Raw genomic sequence first — 17,399 nt, forward strand, 5'->3', positions numbered from 1 at the left:
CAATGGCACTTCAACAAGTTGGGGGCAAAGGAAAGGGTGGCCAAATAGGAGTCCAGAGGGTCTACTAGCTATGGAGGTGCAGTTCTCTCCCCTTAGGAGCAATTTACAGTTACTGGTAGTGACTGAAAAGCAAAGCAGCACCACAGGAGATGCAATAAACTTTCTGGAGTGGTGAACTTACCATCCGAGAATCTCTCTCCACATAATCCCCTCATGTCCATACAAGAAGAATTATAATTTCAGGAAACTCATGGTTACCCCCATGCCTGCCTATGGCCACCTGATGAATCCATGACCCCAGACCACAAAGTCTCACCACAAGGACTCTGCCATTGACTCCTCTATGACTTGGGCAAGAATGCTTCACTCTCAAATCTTTGGATCTGAACCTGCACATCTGTCAAAGACAAGTTAAACACTAATGTTTCTTCCAGCACTAAAGTGAAGCCTATATAGGACAATCCATTTCCTGAAAAACAGCATATGGGTTAACTGTTGCTGTTACCAGTCTCTGCCTTCTCACAAGAGATGACCTAAGAAATCCAAGTGAAAATACCATGCTCTCCCAGCAAAAAAAACCCATGACAAGAAAAGATAAGGCCATCTATGTCACTCACTAAGAGCCACTTACCATCTAGTAGGTCTTCCGCATCATCCCTGCCGTGCTCCTCCACTGCCACCTCCTCCTCCTCCTCCTCCTCTTCCGCATCCTCCAGCTCCACGTCCGGGTCCAGGTCTGGATCGCTCCCTGAGGCGGATTCGTCTGACATGGCTCCCAGAGGTCCTCAGTGGGCATTACCGACTCATGGTCCACCACAGGGGTCCTGGAAGGAGGACAAGAGGCATCAGAATCACCAAGCACTTCACTTAGGAACAGGAATCTTTCAAAGAGAAAATGCCAAGGATGAATTTCAACCTTCTTCACAAGTGCACTGACACTGATACATGTTTTGGGGACTCTGCCAGCTCAAGCTTCTCTTAGGTGCTTGGACAAGAAAAAAAAATTTTTAAGAAAATATTTTAAAGTGAAAAAACAAACGCACTCTATGTCTCAGAATTTCCATTTCTTCATTCCTTCAATTTCCTGAGCACCAATTCTTCATATCTTGATATATCCATACACATATATATATACATTAAGGATATTTAATCACAGACACTATACTAGGCTTTGGGGACACAATAGGAAGCACAAAAAATTATGTTGGGGGTTGGTCTATGCCAGAAGGAGATCAGAGGCCAGAGGGCGCCACACAGACATCTGGAGGGAGTGTGTTCCAGGCAGAGTGAGCAGCAAGGGCAGAGCCCTGGAGTGAGAGTAACTGAGAGTACTCAGGGAACAGGGAGTGGGTCCTGCCTGGAGCTGCCTTAGTGCACCACCTAGAAGATAGTACACTCTCCTATCACCTGGATGGAGGGCATCCAGCAGGCACCACACTGCCATTCTTCCTAAGTATGTGGGGAGCTTCAGGCTCCTATAACCATCTCTACTCTGAGGCCCTGCCCTATCTCTTATCCCGGTTCCAGCTCCATTTCTTCCAAGAAGTCTTGGTCAACTGCCCCTAGTCTTCTGGAATCAATTCCCTTTTCTGAACTCCAGTAACCATACTTGACCATGCTGACCTTCACATGGGCTACCCGGCAAAGTGGTTTGCCTTCTGTGGTTTCTCAACTGCAGACCCAAAAGAAACCACTAAGGGCAGGGGACTAAGTGGGAACTGTTTCTTTGTATCCTGGAGATGGAAGCATGTCCTATTCAGATCATTCATTCATTCACATTCACTCCCTCATTTGTCAATTTGCTCTATTATGTCTACTATGTGCCAGGTAGTACGCATGTCTGTCTGTCTCTCTCACTTGCTCTACTTTACTATTAGCTATAAAGGTCATTTCTCCTTGAGAGGGAACACAACAAGATAAAGAGAAAGCTAGACAAACTGCTTTGTCATAGAGCAAACATTAGCAAAATGTTAACATAAAGATTCACTGACCAATTATTTCAATTATTCTATATATTTCAAATTTTCCATAATGAAATGTGGGGGAGGAGCACAAAATAAATAATCTTTTCTAAGACAAACTGCTACAGACAACCACATCCACAATCAGGTTATCCTAAAATTCCTCCCTTCTCCCAAAATAAAAACCAAAACACAAGTCTCTAATTATTCAACACAAAAACTATTCCAGAACTGAAATCTCTTATTAAGGTCCAGACACAATTTGAAACAGAACTTTTACATTCTCCTAAGAAGATAGAAACAAAATGAAGTAAACTGAATCCTTAGAGTTCTGGAAAACTAGAATTTAAATTTAAGACTGTTTAGTTAACAACCATAGGAATTACGAATGTTGTGTGTACTGATGGATCATGTACTTAGCCTCTCAAGGAAATGAAAGCAAAAAAAACAGCTGAAATATGATTTAGTAATAAAATTTAAATTTTCTCGTTAATAGCATACTTCCAAAAACACCTACAAAGGGTGTTAAGGCAGAGGAAAGAAAGGTGTTCCACAAATACAAATTAATATAACTAATGTATTCACTGAATAACAAAGCATATTCCAAATTTCTGAGGGAATAATTATCTTATGTCTTTAAGTTCATTAAGTTTTAGAAAGGAAGCAGTAAATCAATTAGATGTCATCAGCTTTGGAAGTGAAATTTATTCTGAATATGTGTATGATGATAATTCAACAGCAGCTACTCTGTGTGGAAGTCAATGTTTGTAATCAGCATAACCCCTCTGGTTCATCCTACACTGCTTGAGATAAGTGTTTTGCTTACAGCGTGTTTGCCTGATTATGGAGTAGCTTTTAGAGGACAATTTTTAATTAGCCAGTACCTTTAAGTAATCTGAATGCCTGTCATTTTAGAGAAGAAATTGTGTAGTAGTGAAAGAATGACAATCACTTAGATGTAAACAGCAACAAGGAGACGCCTCCTGTAAGCCCCCAGTTAATATCTTCAAAAACCTCAGCCCCAAGCTCCTGATAGAAGCAAATATCACTTAAACATCAACAACCACACATACTATTAGAATATGAGACATTGGTCCAGACTCCTACTCAAAACATTTTAAAAACAGGACACTTTGGAGACGCCTGGGGGGCTCAGTGGTTGAGCATCTGCCTTCTGCCTAGGGCGTGATCCTGGAGTCCCGGGATCAAGTCCCTCATCGGGCTCCCTGTATGGAACGTGCTTCTCTCTCTGCCTATGTCTCTGCCTCTCTCTCTGAGTTTCTCATGAATAAAAAATAAATTAAAATTTAAATTAAAAAAAAAAAAACACACAAAAACCCAGGACACTTTAAAACAATACCCAGGGATCCCTGGGTGGCGCAGCGGTTTGGCGCCTGCCTTTGGCCCAGGGCGCGATCCTGGAGACCCGGGATCGAATCCCACATCGGGCTCCCGGTGCATAGAGCCTGCTTCTCCCTCTGCCTATGTCTCTGCCTCTCTCTCTCTGTGTGTGACTATCATGAATAAATAAATAAAATCTTTAAAAAAAAAAAAATAAATAAAACAATACCCAGGTGATCAGATGCCCAAAACGGAGAATACACTAGAAGTGATGGATTTCTTAAGTCCCACCAAAATTGGTTATTTTCTTTCCCTACCTTCTTTGAACCACCAAATTTCTTTACAGAGATGACACAATGAATTCTTTACTCTTCAGAATCACACCAACTACTTAAGGGGCAGGTTTTGCTGTTACTGATCTCTTTCAAGAAAGTAACAAAGGGAAAACAGCAGGGGAAAAGCTGATCCTGGCCGGCAGCATCGCAGTCAATTACATTCTGTCTCTATGGAGCTCCACCTACACATACGAACACTTCCAAGTCAGTACAGTCTTTCAAACACAAAGAAGGCAGCCCTGATTCAAGAAATTAACTCTCAGTAGAACTGTTAAGCAGACATAAGGAAAAAAGTTGGTAAGGCAAAAATGCATCTCCCTCATTTGCTCCTCAACCCATGTAAAACTCTGTCTCAATCTCCAGGGAATAGGAACTCTAGGAGAGATTATGGGTATGCTGTACCTTAATGAGGACCCGTATTCCTACAAAGCAAATTCTGGGAATCAAATTCTATTTTAATGAAACTGGAGAACTAGCTATTTAAAGAAGCTCTAAAAAGAACCACTCGGAAAAGTAAATATTCAATCTCTAAGTAATATGTTAATGTCTATAGTTTAATATATTGGGTTTACTAAAGGAGGCTGTAATTATGAAGAAACCCACAGCCAATCCCTTTCCAGCTCTTTATAGCAATCTTTTTTTTTTAACTTTTTGTTTTTGTGGTATATTTTTTAATTGGAGTTCGACTTGCCAACATATAGTATAACACCCAGTGCACATCCCATCAAGTGCCCCTCACAGTGCCCCATCACCCAGTCACCCCTTCCCTCCGCCCACCTCCCATTCCACCACCCCCTGTTCGTTTCCCAGTTAGGAGTCTCTCATGTTCTGTCACCCTCTCTGATATTTCCCACTCATTTTCTCTCCTTTCCCCTTTAATCCCTTTCACTATTTTTTATATCCCCTGAATGAATGAAACCATACAATGTTTGTCCTTCTCCAATTGACTTACTTCACTCAACATAATACCCTCCAGTTCCATCCACGTTGAAGCAAATGGTGGGTATTTGTTGCTTCTAATGGCTGAGTAATATTCCATTGTATACATATACCACATCTTCTTTATCCATTCATCTTTCGATGGACAACGAGGCTCCTTCCATAGTTTGGCTGTTGTGGACATTGCTGCTATAAACATCGGAGTGCAGGTGTCCCAGAGTTTCACTGCATCTGTATCTTTGGGGTAAATCCCCAGCAGTGCAATTGCTGGGTCATAGGGTAGCTCTATTTTTATCTCTTCGAGGAACCTCCACACAGTTTTGGAAAATGGCTGTACCAGTTCACATTCCCACCAACAGTGCAAGAGGGTTCCCCTTTCTCCACATCCTCTCCAACATTTGTTGTTTCCTGTCTTGTTAATTTTTACTGTTCTCACTGGTGTGAGGTGGCATCTCATTGTGGTTTTGATTTGTATTTCCCTGATGGCAAGGGATGCGGAGCATTTTCTCATGTGCTTGTTGGTCATGTCTGTGTCTTCCTCTGTGAAATTTCTGTTCATGTCTTTTGCCCATTTCATGATTGGAATGTTTGTTTCTTTGTTTAATAAGTTCTTAATAGTTCTGGGATACTAGCCCTTTATCTGATATGTCATTTGCAAATATCTTCTCCCATTCTGTTAGGTTGTCTTTTAGTTTTGTTGACTGTTTCTTTTGCTGTGCAGAAGTTTTATATCTTGATTAAGTCCCAACAGTTCGGGGATCCCCGGGTGACTCAGCAGATTGGCGCCTGCCTTTGGCCCAGGTGTGATCCTAGGGTCCCAGGATCGAGTCCTGTGTCAGGCTCCCTGCGTGGAGCCTGCTTCTCCCTCTGCCTATGTCTCTGCCTCTCTGTGTGTCTCTCATGAATAAATAAAATAAAATTTTTTAAAAAGTCCCAATAGTTCATTTTTGCTTTTGTTTCTCTTGCCTTCATAGATGTATCTTGCAAGAAGTTGCTGTGACCAAGTTCAAAAAAGGTGTTGCCTGTGTTCTCCTCTAGGATTTTGATGGATTCTTGTCTCACATTTAGATCTTTCATTCATTTTGAGTTTATCTTGGTGTATGGTATAAGAGAATGGTCTAGTTACATTCTTCTGCATATGGATGTCCAATTTTCCCAGCACCATTTATTGAAGAGCCTGTCCTTTTTCCAGTGGATGGTCTTTCCTGCTTTGTCGAATATTAGTTGACCATAGAGTTGAAAGGCCATTTCTGGGTTCTCTATTCTGTTCCATTGATCTATGTGTCTGTTTTTGTGCCAGTACCACAAAACACACAGCTTGATGATCACAGCTTTGTAGTACAACTTGAAATCCAGCATTGTGATGCTGGCTATTCGGGGTCTGGTTTTCTTTTTCAATATTCCACTGGCTATTCGGGGTCTTTTCTGATTCCACATAAATCTTAAGATTATTTGTTCCAACTCTCTGAAGAAAGTCCATGGTATTTTGATAGGGAATGCATGGAATGTGAAAACTGCCCTGGGTAGCATTGACATTTTCACAATATTAATTCTTCCAATCCATGAGCATGGAATATTTTTCCATATCTTTGTGTTTTCCTCAATTTCTTTCAGAAGTATCCTGTAGTTTTTAGGGTATAGATCCTTTACCTCTTTGGTTAGGTTTATTTCTAGGTATCTTATACTTTTGGGTGCAATGGTAAATGGGATTGATGCCTTAATTTCTCTTTCTTCAGTGTCATTGTTTGTGTATAGAAATGCCACTGATTTCTGGGCACTGATTTTGTATCCTGCCACACTGCCTTCCATCTTCAATCCTAAGACCTTCAATCTTAAGATGAAGAAAAAGGTTCCTCTGATTTGCTAAGTTCAAAAACATGGACACCTGTCTATAAAGCAGTGCCTAGCCAAGAATCAGTGAAATTAATCATGCGGGCACAGCCCTAAGACACAACCCTGGGGAAGAGAATACACAGAAGAGAAAAACACAAAGACAAACACATACTTGCAAAGTCTTCACAAAGCAGACCATGCTTAGAGAGTCTACACTCAAATCATAAACACACAGTTCATGTGGCACATACTGCCTCCCCCCTTCAGGGCAGCCCATGCAATTTCAGAGATGTCTTTCTGGTCCTCAGCAGCATCCTGATGCTGTGTTTGATATAAAAGAAACCATTCCAAGGGATGCCTGGGTGGCTCAGCTGTTGAGCATCTGTCTTCAGCTCAGGGTCATGATCCCAGGGTCCCGGGATCAAGTCCCACATAGGGCTCCCTTCATGGAGCCTGCTTCTCTCTCTGCCTCTCTCTCTCTGTCTCTCATGAATAAATAAATAAAATCTTAAAAAAGAAAGAAAGAAAGAAACTATTCTAAACTGCCATGTCCTCATTAATTTTGGTGACCTTGAGTTGTATTAAATTTCCTCAAATTATCTCAAAGCAATTCCACAGCCGAGTGCCACACACACTTCTTTTTCCATTAAGAATATAAACAAAACCATGCATTTATGCTAATATACAAGGGGGGAAAGCCTTAAGAGCATGAAAACATTCAGTCTAAAACTTTAGGCAACACTTATCCAAAGAAATTGCATTATTCAAGCAGTTTATATAATTCAAAGACTTACAAAAAAAAAAGTTTAGTCCATTTCCAGTACTCACAGAGTATCAAAAGGATTCTTCCAGCCTGCTGAGAGATCCACTATGGATCTCTTAAGTTATTTCAAAACACCTTTTCTGGGCAAGAGAAAAACCTGACACATATATGTAGTCCAAATGCCTTTTGATTATCTTTCAGTTACTTAAAAACACATTTAATACATACAGCCGCAGCCACAGAGCTAGAAAGTGACACAGCTCAAAATATTTTATTTGGAAATCTAAGGAGACTTCTGGCAATATGGACCTTAATTAAGACAGAATAAGGAAGAGAAGGTGAACAAAACATTCAGGACTCCAAGGAGCAGGGCCACAGGAGACAACTCTCTCTAAATGGCAATGCAGTGAAGCCAGGTCCAGGGACTCAGCACCAAGCACAACGAGGAACTGGAGCCATGTTTATAGAATCAGTCAAGAAATCTAAATTCTAGCCATGCTTTATGGGAAACTAGTTGCACAACCTTGGTCAAATCAGTTCTCCCTCAGCTTCCATCATCCCTTTTACACTACCCAGGAGATAGACCCAAGTTCATCTTCCAGATTCTATGACAGCAGTTCTCAGAGGGTGGTCCAGGGACCCCTGGGATCCTCAAGACTCTTTCAAGGCAGCCACAAAGTAAAAATCATGCATAGGTTAAAGAGTCATTCAAAGTGCAAGATAGACCAATAGATTTTAATGCAACAGAATATAAACAGTTCTTTGATATAATTTCAAATTCCATATTACAATTAATCTTGAAACTACCACTAGTCAGAGTGATGGTACAGCATCAAAGAATACAATTATCTGAAAAGGCTATTAACATAGTCCTCCCTTTTCCAACTACATTCTTCATCTGCTTCAACAATACAGTAAGTCAACAAAACAGTAAGTCACGACATAAAGAAGCAGATCTGAGAATCTGTCTCTATTCAATCAGACATTTTCAAATTTTCAAATCTGTAAAACAATTCTACTCCTAATTTTTTCATTTTGGAAAATATAGTTATTTTTTATTAAAAATTATTTATGTTTTGGACTACGAAGGGTGGAGCAGCAACATGGCAGTGCCTGGTGCAGGTGACTCTCTCAATGCTAAGAGCGGACAGGCCCCTGTGGCTCAGTGCATTGACCCGACCCGGGAGAAGCTGACTCCCGCGCAGCTGCAGTTCATGCGGCAAGTGGAGCTCGCCAAGTGGCAGAAGAGGCTGCCGCAAAGGCGGACCCAGAACATCCTGACCAGCCTGGGCATCAGGGCTGTGGTGTTAGCTATTTATGGCTACACCTTCTACTCCGTGTCCCAGGAGCGTTTCCTAGATGAGCTAGAGGATGAGGCCAAAGCTGCCCGAGCCCTAGCCCTCGCGAGGGCATCAGGACCCTGAACCAGATGGACACTGCACGTCTCCAACCCGCTGGAGCTCCTTTCACGTGGTGGATGATGCCCGGTGACCCTGTGGAAATCCAAGCCTGCACACAGCATTGATGGCCTCAACCTTGAACGATGAGTGAGCCCAAGAATTTATTGCATTTGGCCAGGTCAAGGGAGTATTGCCCACCTTACACAAACTGTGTCCACTGAGCCCTTCTTGTAGTTTGTTTCATTTTTTGAGAGCTGTATAACCTTGGCTTTTCTCAGGCTTTCAGACTTTGCGGTTTACCCTCTTTACCTCCCTGGGGCTTAACTGTTATGGAGGTGGCAGCTGTGTATAATGTTGGAGCCTGAAGTGGGAAAGATGGAGTTAGGTTGAGAATAATAAACTGAGTCACCTCTCTTGGAGCCAAAAAAAAAAAAATTATGTTTTAATAAATAAAGAGTTTATAATTTTTTTAAAGAAATTGATATTTTTGTTTTAGTTTCTAACACAGTAAACATTGACCATTATAAACCATATAAACAAAAGCTTTATGGGATCCTTCAATAATTTTTAAAGTATAAAAGGATTTAAGAACAAAGTGTTTGAGATCTATGGTCTTAGAGTCCCTATTTTCAGGTATCATAAAGAAAAATTAGCATTTTTTAAAAAATGTAACAAACAGAACCACATTACATGAATAACATAAATATTTAAACAGCTCCATTCTGTATTCAAACAAAAAGTACAAGATTAATCTAATATATTAATGATATACATGGGTTATTTTATAAATATAATTAACCATCAAGGGCAAACTTTCCCAGTGACTTAAGTTAATATTACATTTCCAAAGTCAAATTTTTACTTTTGCTATGGAATCTCTGCTATCCACATGCCACTTTAAATAAGTGGTCAAGGGTTGGGATGTCTGGGTGGCTCAGCGGTTTAGCACCTGCCTTTGGCTCAGGGCATGATCCTGGAATCCCAGGATCGAGTCCCACATAGGGCTACCTACATGGAGCCTGCTTCTCCCTCTGCCTGTGTCTCTGCCTTTCTCATTCTCTCTCTCTCTCTCTCTCTCTGTCTCTCATGAATAAATAAAATCTTTAAAAATAAATAAAACATTTTTAAAAATAAATATAACATTTTTAAAAATAAATAAAATGGTCAAGGGCTGAGGTTCCCTGTGCTTGCCCCCAAAGCTTCCCTAACTTAGGTCCTTCATCCAAGAGGTCACTGAGCAGCATATCCCTGCAGGATCAGTCCCAGGCATTTTGAAGAAGTAGGAATAAAACTCTAGAAGGCTGCTACTGAGGGAAGCAAATTTTAAAAACTCATTTTATTCTCCATGGAGTCAGCTGGAAAAAAAAGGGAGAAAGAGGGTGATAAACAATCGTGTTGGGAAGATATAAGCTAAAGCAGAGTGACAGCTTTGGCTACGAGAAGGCTGTGTGATATAGGCTCTGCTCCTCAGAGGGACATGGGCTCTGAAAAATCCTCTCCCTCTCTCTCTCAATCATAAACACACACCATCAGTATAATGTGAGGGTGATTAAAAAAAAAAAAAGAAAAGAAAAAGAAGAAAGTAAGTTTCCTGAATCTCTGAATATAGAGGATGAGGCATGAGAGCCCTGCAAACATTAGGCACCAACTTTGGTGAAGACTTCTCTGTATCTAGTCAACCTATCCACCAGACACAATCCTGAAAACTTCTAAGCCAGTAGCATTTCGACAAACCAAAGCTTTTAAAAATAAGACTATAGCAGAAACTCTACATAAATCCTTCTATAATACAAACAATAAACACAATTTTCCGAGTTGATATGGATCACTTTTGAGTTCCAATTGTCATTCATTTTAAAATAGCTGTAACTACATGGTATACAGGTTACATACTATGGTTTTTCCTAAAATGGCATCTATTACAGACAAAAGTTTTAATGTAGGGCTACTATTTTATGACATATACTCATATTTCCAAAATATTCTACAGGAAAAAAATACAACATACTAACATGACTGTTTTTACATGGTTACTCAAGTTTTTCACTTTGGCTTTGCCAAGTGACTTGGGCACTCCGTGTGCTTAGCTCTTAAACACATAGGTAAATTCTTAATATCTTTTTTCTTTTTTTAAAGTAGGTTCCACACCCAACATGAGGCTTGAACTCATGGCCTTGAGAACAAGAGTTGCATGCTCTACCAATGAAGCCAGCCAGGCAGGTGCCCCAACATAGGTAAACTCTTCTGGCTCTGCTTCTCTCAGTTCTAAAATAAATGGTAATATTAGTCAGGTGCAGACCCCTATGGTGCTTGTGGTACAAAACAAAAATGTATTTGGTCTTTTCCCCTGGTTCCTGGCAGAGCTCCCAAAATCCTTGGAATTTTCTGAGTGACAAGAGTGTCTTTTGCTGTTTACACTGAGCCTCCTTTTGATCAGACCTGAATTTGTGCCAATGAAGTGACTTGGGTGGGGCCCCCAGATAGCCTCAGGATGGGACTGGTCATCAGAAAGATTGAGTCTAGAAGGTTGGCACTTTCAGCCCTACCCACCAACCTCCCAAGATGGAGATGGGGAGCTGGAGATTAAGCTCTATAAAAACTCTTGAACATTTAGATTCAGAGAGCTTCTGAGGTCAGTGAACACATCAAGATACTAGGGGAATGGCACAACTAGAAAAGGTATTGAGCTCCATGCCACCCCTCCTCTATACCTTGCCCTATGCATCCCCTAGGCGTCTTCTTCCATTTGGCTGTTCTGATCTACATCCTTTAAAATAAACCGGTAAACATAATCAAAGTATGTTCCTGAGTTCTAAGAGTCATTCTTAGAAATTACTGAGCCATTTTGAGTTTATCTTTGTGTATGGTGCAAGAGAGTGGTCTAGTTTCATTCTTCTGCATGTGGATGTCCAATTTTCCCAGCACCATTTATTGAAGAGACTGTCTTTCTTCCAGTGGATAGTCTTTCCTCCTTTATCGAATATTAGTTGACCATAAAGTTGAGGGTCCACTTCTGGATTCTCTATTCTGTTCCATTGATCTATGTGTCTGTTTTTGTGCCAGTACCACACTGTCTTGATGACCACAGCTTTGTAGTACAACCTGAAATCTGGCATTGTGATGCCCCCAGCTATGATTCTCTTTTTTAAAATTCCCCTGGCTATTCGGGGTCTTTTCTGATTCCACACAAATCTTAAAATAATTTGTCCTAACTCTCTGAAAAAAGTCCATGGTATTTTGATAGGGATTGCATTAAACGTGTAAATTGCCCTGGGTAACATTGACATTTTCACAATATTAATTCTGCCAATCCATGAGCATGGAATATTTTTCCATCTCTTTGTGTTTTCCTCAATTTCTTTCAGAAGTGTTCTATAGTTTTAGGGTATAGATCCTTTACCTCTTTGGTTAGGTTTATTCCTAGGTATCTTATGCTTTTGGATGCAATTGTAAACGGGATTGACTCCTTAATTTCTCTTTCTTCAGTCTCATTGTTAGTGTATAGAAATGCCACTGACTTCTGGGCATTGACTTTGTATCCTGCCACGCTGCCAAATTGCTATATGAGTTCTAGCAATCTTGGGGTGGAGGCTTTTGGGTTTTCTATGTAGAGTATCATGTCATCGGCGAAGAGGGAGAGTTTGACTTCTTCTTTGCCAATTCGAATGCCTTTAATGTCTTTTTGTTGTCTGATTGCTGAGGCTAGGACTTCTAGTACTATGTTGAATAGCAGTGGTGAGAGTGGACATCCCTGTCTTGTTCCTGATCTTAGGGGAAAGGCTCCCAGTGCTTCCTCATTGAGAATGATATTTGCTGTGGGCTTTTCGTAGATGGCTTTTAAGATGTTGAGGAATGTTCCCTCTATCCCTACACTCTGAAGAGTTTTGATCAGGAATGGATGCTGTATTTTGTCAAATGCTTTCTCTGCATCTAATGAGAGGATCATATGGTTCTTGGTTTTTCTCTTGCTGATATGATGAATCACATTGATTGTTTTACGAGTGTTGAACCAGCCTTGTGTCCCGGGAATAAGTCCTACTTGGTCATGGTGAATAATTTTCTTAATGTACTGTTGGATCCTATTGGCTAGTATCTTGTTGAGAATTTTTGCATCATACACTGTTGGTGGGAATGTGAAATGGTACAGCCACTCTGGAAAACTGTGTGGAGGTTCCTCAAAGAGTTAAAAATAGACCTGCCCTATGACCCAGCAATTGCACTGTTGGGGATTTACCCCAAAGATACAGATGCAATGAAATGCCGGGACACCTGCACCCCGATGTTTATAGCAGCAATGTCCACAATAGCCAAACTGTGGAAGGAGCCTCGGTGTCTATCGAAAGATGAATGGATAAAGAAGATGTGGTTTATGTATACAATGGAATATTACTCAGGAATTAGAAATGACAAATACCCACCATTTGCTTCAACGTGGATGGACCTGGAGGGTATTATGCTGAGTGAAATGAGTCAATCAGAGAAGGACAAACATTATATGGTCTCATTCATTTGGGGAATATAAATAATAGTGAAAGGGAATAGAAGGGAAGGGAGAAGAAATGGGTAGGAAATATCAAAGGGAGACAGAACATGAAAGACTCCTAACTCTGGGAAACGAACTAGGGGTGGTGGAAGGGGAGGAGGGCGCGGGGTGGGGGTGAATTGGTGACGGGCACTGAGGGGGGCACTTGACGGGATGAGCACTGGGTGTTATTCTGTATGTTGGCAAATTGAACACCAATAAAAAATAAATTTATTATTAAAAAAAAAAAAGAAATTACTGAGCCAAGGACACCTGGGTGGCTCAGCGATTGAGTGTCTACCACTGGCTCAGGACGTGATCCCGGTGCTGGGATCAAGTCCTGCATCAGGCTCCCTGCAAGGAGACTGCTTCTCCCTCTATGTCTCTGCCTCTCTCTCTGTGTCTCTCATGAACATATAAATAAAATCTTTAAAAAAAAAAAAAAAGAAAGAAATTACTGAGCCAAAGGAGAGAGTCACGGAACTCTTGATTTACGGTCAGTCAGAAGTATGGGTAATCAAGGACTTGCAGCTGGCATCTGAAGTAGGGGCAAGTCTTGCAGGAGTTCGTCCTTAGCCTTAGGGTCTCTGCTAAATCGAGATAGTGTCAGAAATGAATTGTTGGATCCCTGCTCGGTATCTGGAGAATCAGAGAATTGGTTACTGGTACTGGAAAACATCCCAGTGCCACAAGGATTTAAGTGACAAATCACAGAAAAAAAATTATATATGAAAAGTACAGAAAGTCTGAAGATCCACTGTTTCTTGACTTCCCATGTACAAAAATAAATTGTGTATTTACTTCAATGCAAGAGGTAACCTGCACCTTTAAACTATTAAATGTCACATTTCTGGTGGACTTAGATTATTAAGTGGTGCAGAGATTAAAAATGAAAATCCATATTAGGTTCACCTCTCAAATCACAAAAAAGGAAAAGAACCACAGATCAGTCAAATCTGTTTCAGATGCATTCTTTTCTGTATTTCTAATGGACGATAAAAACTGATTATGAGGAGAAAACTCACAGAACCAATAAGGATCATTAGTAATTTAAGCAGTTCAAAATACATATAAAGTCTAACCATTACCTGTCTATTAGATACTTCCCTTAGCCAACAACACACCCTCTTACACTACCAAATCTATTAGCAGCTGCCAAACGTGGAAGAATAAAAATGAGTCCTATTCAAATACAACCCCTTTCTTCTCAAAGTGGCAGCACCCTTCTCTAGAATGCCATGAGGAAGTCAGGATTAGAATGCAAACTAGAAGGTAAGAATAGTGGGGCTAACTGTGTGCACCCCACCATATATGTAAAATAATTCTTGAAAAATTGTTTCAGATTAGAGGAGACTAAATGCAATGTGGGATCCTGGATTAGATCTTGGACCTGGGGAAGAAAATAGCTATAAAAGCCAGTCCTGAGGACAACAGTTGAAGCAACTGAATATGAACTATAGATTATACAATAGTATTGTATCAATATCATGTTTCCCAAAGAAAATGTCTTTGGGGTGGGGGGCGGTGCTGGGTGGCTCAGTCCATTAAGCATCCAACTCTTGATTTTAGCACAGGTCATGATCTCAGGGTCCTGAGACTGAGCCCCCTGTCTGGGCTCTCCGCTCAGGGGGGAGACTGCTTCCCCTCTCTCTCCCTCTGCCCCTTAACCTACTCATGTGTACAAGCATACACATGCCTGCGCTCTCTCTCTCTCTCTCAAATAAATAAATCTTTAAGAAAAAAGAAAATGCGGGATCCCTGGGTGGCGCAGCGGTTTGGCACCTGCCTTTGGCCCGGGGCGCGATCCTGGAGACCCGGGATCGAATTCCACGTCAGGCTCCCTGCATGGAGCCTGCTTCTCCCCTCTGCCTGTGTCTCTGCCTCTCTCTGTGTGACTAGCATGAATAAATAAATAAAATCTTTAAAAAAAAAGAAAAAAGAAAATGCCTTTAGGAATTACACATGAAGCATTTAAGAAATACACAACGAAATTAAAAATCTTCTAAAAGACAGTTTAACAAGAGAATAAAATTATCTATTCCTAGTTCTCCAAAGATTTAAACACTTGAGTACGAAAATCTTATTTCAAAGTACAGAATTGAAAGATTACCTATCTGACTATTCTCTATAGTTAATTAGTAACACATCAGTATGAAACTTCCTTTTCTTTAAGACACAAAAATGTAGGGTTAAAAGGCTTATAATTAAGCTTCCCAGCATCCCCATGTGCAGACAGGATGTCCTGGGTAGGAGATAGGCCTCTCTCTCTCTCTTCTCTTGAGCCCAGCAGGAGCTGGAATCATCTCTGAGGCAAGTCTCACCTGGGTTCCCTCTGGAAGGCTCTAGGTCTGGTCAATATCATAAACAAATAGCACCCCACAGGCAGGTAGAAATTGGACTCACCAGCTCATCCTCCCTCTTTGTATAGATGTGGTCCAATCTGAATAGTCTTCTAAGGAGCCTTATGTAATTTATCTAGATTACATGTTTCACTGTTACTTATGGCCAAGGTTACTGAACCTGTGCTCAGTTCTTAGGCTCCTACACACACATACACACACACACACACACACACAGATGCATGTGCATGCATGCACTTCAGCATTACAGAAATAAGGAGCTTAAAATTCATACCACTGAACCACTTACTTAAGTACACTTGCCCTATGTCTCTCTCTGGTCATGAGTATTGATGAAAACAGTGATATCTGAACATTAGCAAAACTAAGTGGAAAAAAGAGTGTACACTTGACCTAAAGCCAATATAGTGAAGTAGAAAAAAAAAAACTGCTTCTTTCAAACTTCTCTCTTCTCTGGGGAAAAGCATATGGAGTCTGGACAAAACTCAGGCTTCAGATTTTGTAAGTAAGAAGAGGACCTGCAGGGGGTGCCTTGGTGGCTCAGTGGGTTAAGCATCTGCTTTTGGCTCAGGTCATGATCCCAGGGTCCTGGGATGAAGCCCCAGAGTCTGGCTCTCTGCTCAGTGGGGAGTCGGCCTCTCCCTCTGCACCTCTCCTCCACTCATGTTCTCTCTCATGTGCATTCACTCTCTCAAATAAATAAAATCTTAAGAAAGAAAAAAAGAAGAAGACCTGCAGGAAAACCTCATCTCTATAAACAAGATAACAGATGTTGACCATCTCTCAAAGACTGGAACATGGCTTGTGTAGTAGATGCACACACCAAACCAGGTACCTCTCATCCCTCTTCAGATAAAGATGCTTATTCCATGAAAACAAGCCGTAACTTCATTGCACCATATAGGATGTACAGAAACCAAGATAATTCACACAAGAATCTTATGGCCATGATACTGTCTTGGTAGAGGGGACAAAGGGCACAGATTGAGATGAAAAAAAAGTCTGAGGAAATACTTTAAAGAAAAAAGTAACTGACAGTTATTTTGTAGAAAGAATGGTCAAAGGAAAAGGCAGAAAGGTTAGTGATGAATTCAGTCCAAAACCTAGATATGATATAAAAAGACACTATGCTAGGCATTATGGGAATAATACAAATATATGCCTCACAGAATGATGCAGAGTAAGAAGCTATAAGACTATCTGACTCCAAAACAGAAAGAATCAATGTCATTTTGGGACACCAAAGAAATCTGTAGCATTTGAGTAAATAACAAATACCAAGTCAAATCTAGTCTTTTTTTTTTTTTTTTTTTTTTTATTTATGATAGGCACACAGTGAGAGAGAGAGAGGCAGAGACACAGGCAGAGGGAGAAGCAGGCTCCATGCACCGGGAGCCTAACGTGGGATTCGATCCCGGATCTCCAGGATCGCGCCCTGGGCCAAAGGCAGGCGCTAAACCGCTGCGCCACCCAGGGATCCCAAATCTAGTCTTAATTTAAAATGATGTCCCATGGGATGCCTGGGCGGCTCAGCGGTTGAGCGTCTGCCTTTGGCTCAGGGCGTGATCCCGGAGTCCCAGGATTAAGTTCCACATTGAGCTCCCTGCATGGAGCCTGCTTCTTCCTCTGCCTATGTTTCTGCCTCTCTCTCTCTCTCTCTCTGTGTCTCATAAATAAATAAAATTTTTTAAAAAATAATAAAATAAAATTACATCCCTAATACAAAAATGGAAAATGACATTTTTGTCCCACTAGGAAATTTACAATGCATTTTCCCCCTAATTATACTAAACATTTGCCCTAAATACATTCACACTCTCTTATTTGATCCCTGGTGCCCAAGATATTCATTCACCCTCATGCAGTTAAGGGCACAGTCCAGACCCACATGGTTTCTCTCAAACCAGGGTGAGGCTGCCCTGGAATTAAACCACAAGCCTCTGCC

The 17,399-nt window shown here is 41.0% G+C and overlaps 1 protein-coding gene and 1 pseudogene across 9 annotated transcripts in view; one reads left to right on the forward strand and one right to left on the reverse strand.

The window, feature by feature from the left end:
- Window positions 1-17,399, reverse strand: part of RAD54L2 (RAD54 like 2) — a 127,148-nt gene that overhangs the window by 78,065 nt on the left and 31,684 nt on the right. For 8 of the 9 annotated variants that reach the window (XM_072786048.1, XM_072786043.1, XM_072786047.1 and 5 more), the window contains one exon: window positions 632-824. In XM_072786048.1, the coding sequence (XP_072642149.1) occupies window positions 632-770 (139 nt within the window). In that variant the 5' untranslated portion in view covers window positions 771-824. Of the gene's footprint in view, window positions 1-631; window positions 825-17,399 lie in introns of those variants that run through there. The other variant, XM_072786050.1, reaches the window with a different exon arrangement.
- LOC140611327 (cytochrome c oxidase assembly factor 3 homolog, mitochondrial pseudogene) lies at window positions 8,276-8,785 on the forward strand (annotated as a pseudogene).

The sequence above is a fragment of the Canis lupus genome, chromosome 19 (genome assembly GCF_048164855.1).
Source record: "Canis lupus baileyi chromosome 19, mCanLup2.hap1, whole genome shotgun sequence".
NCBI lineage: Eukaryota > Metazoa > Chordata > Mammalia > Carnivora > Canidae > Canis > Canis lupus.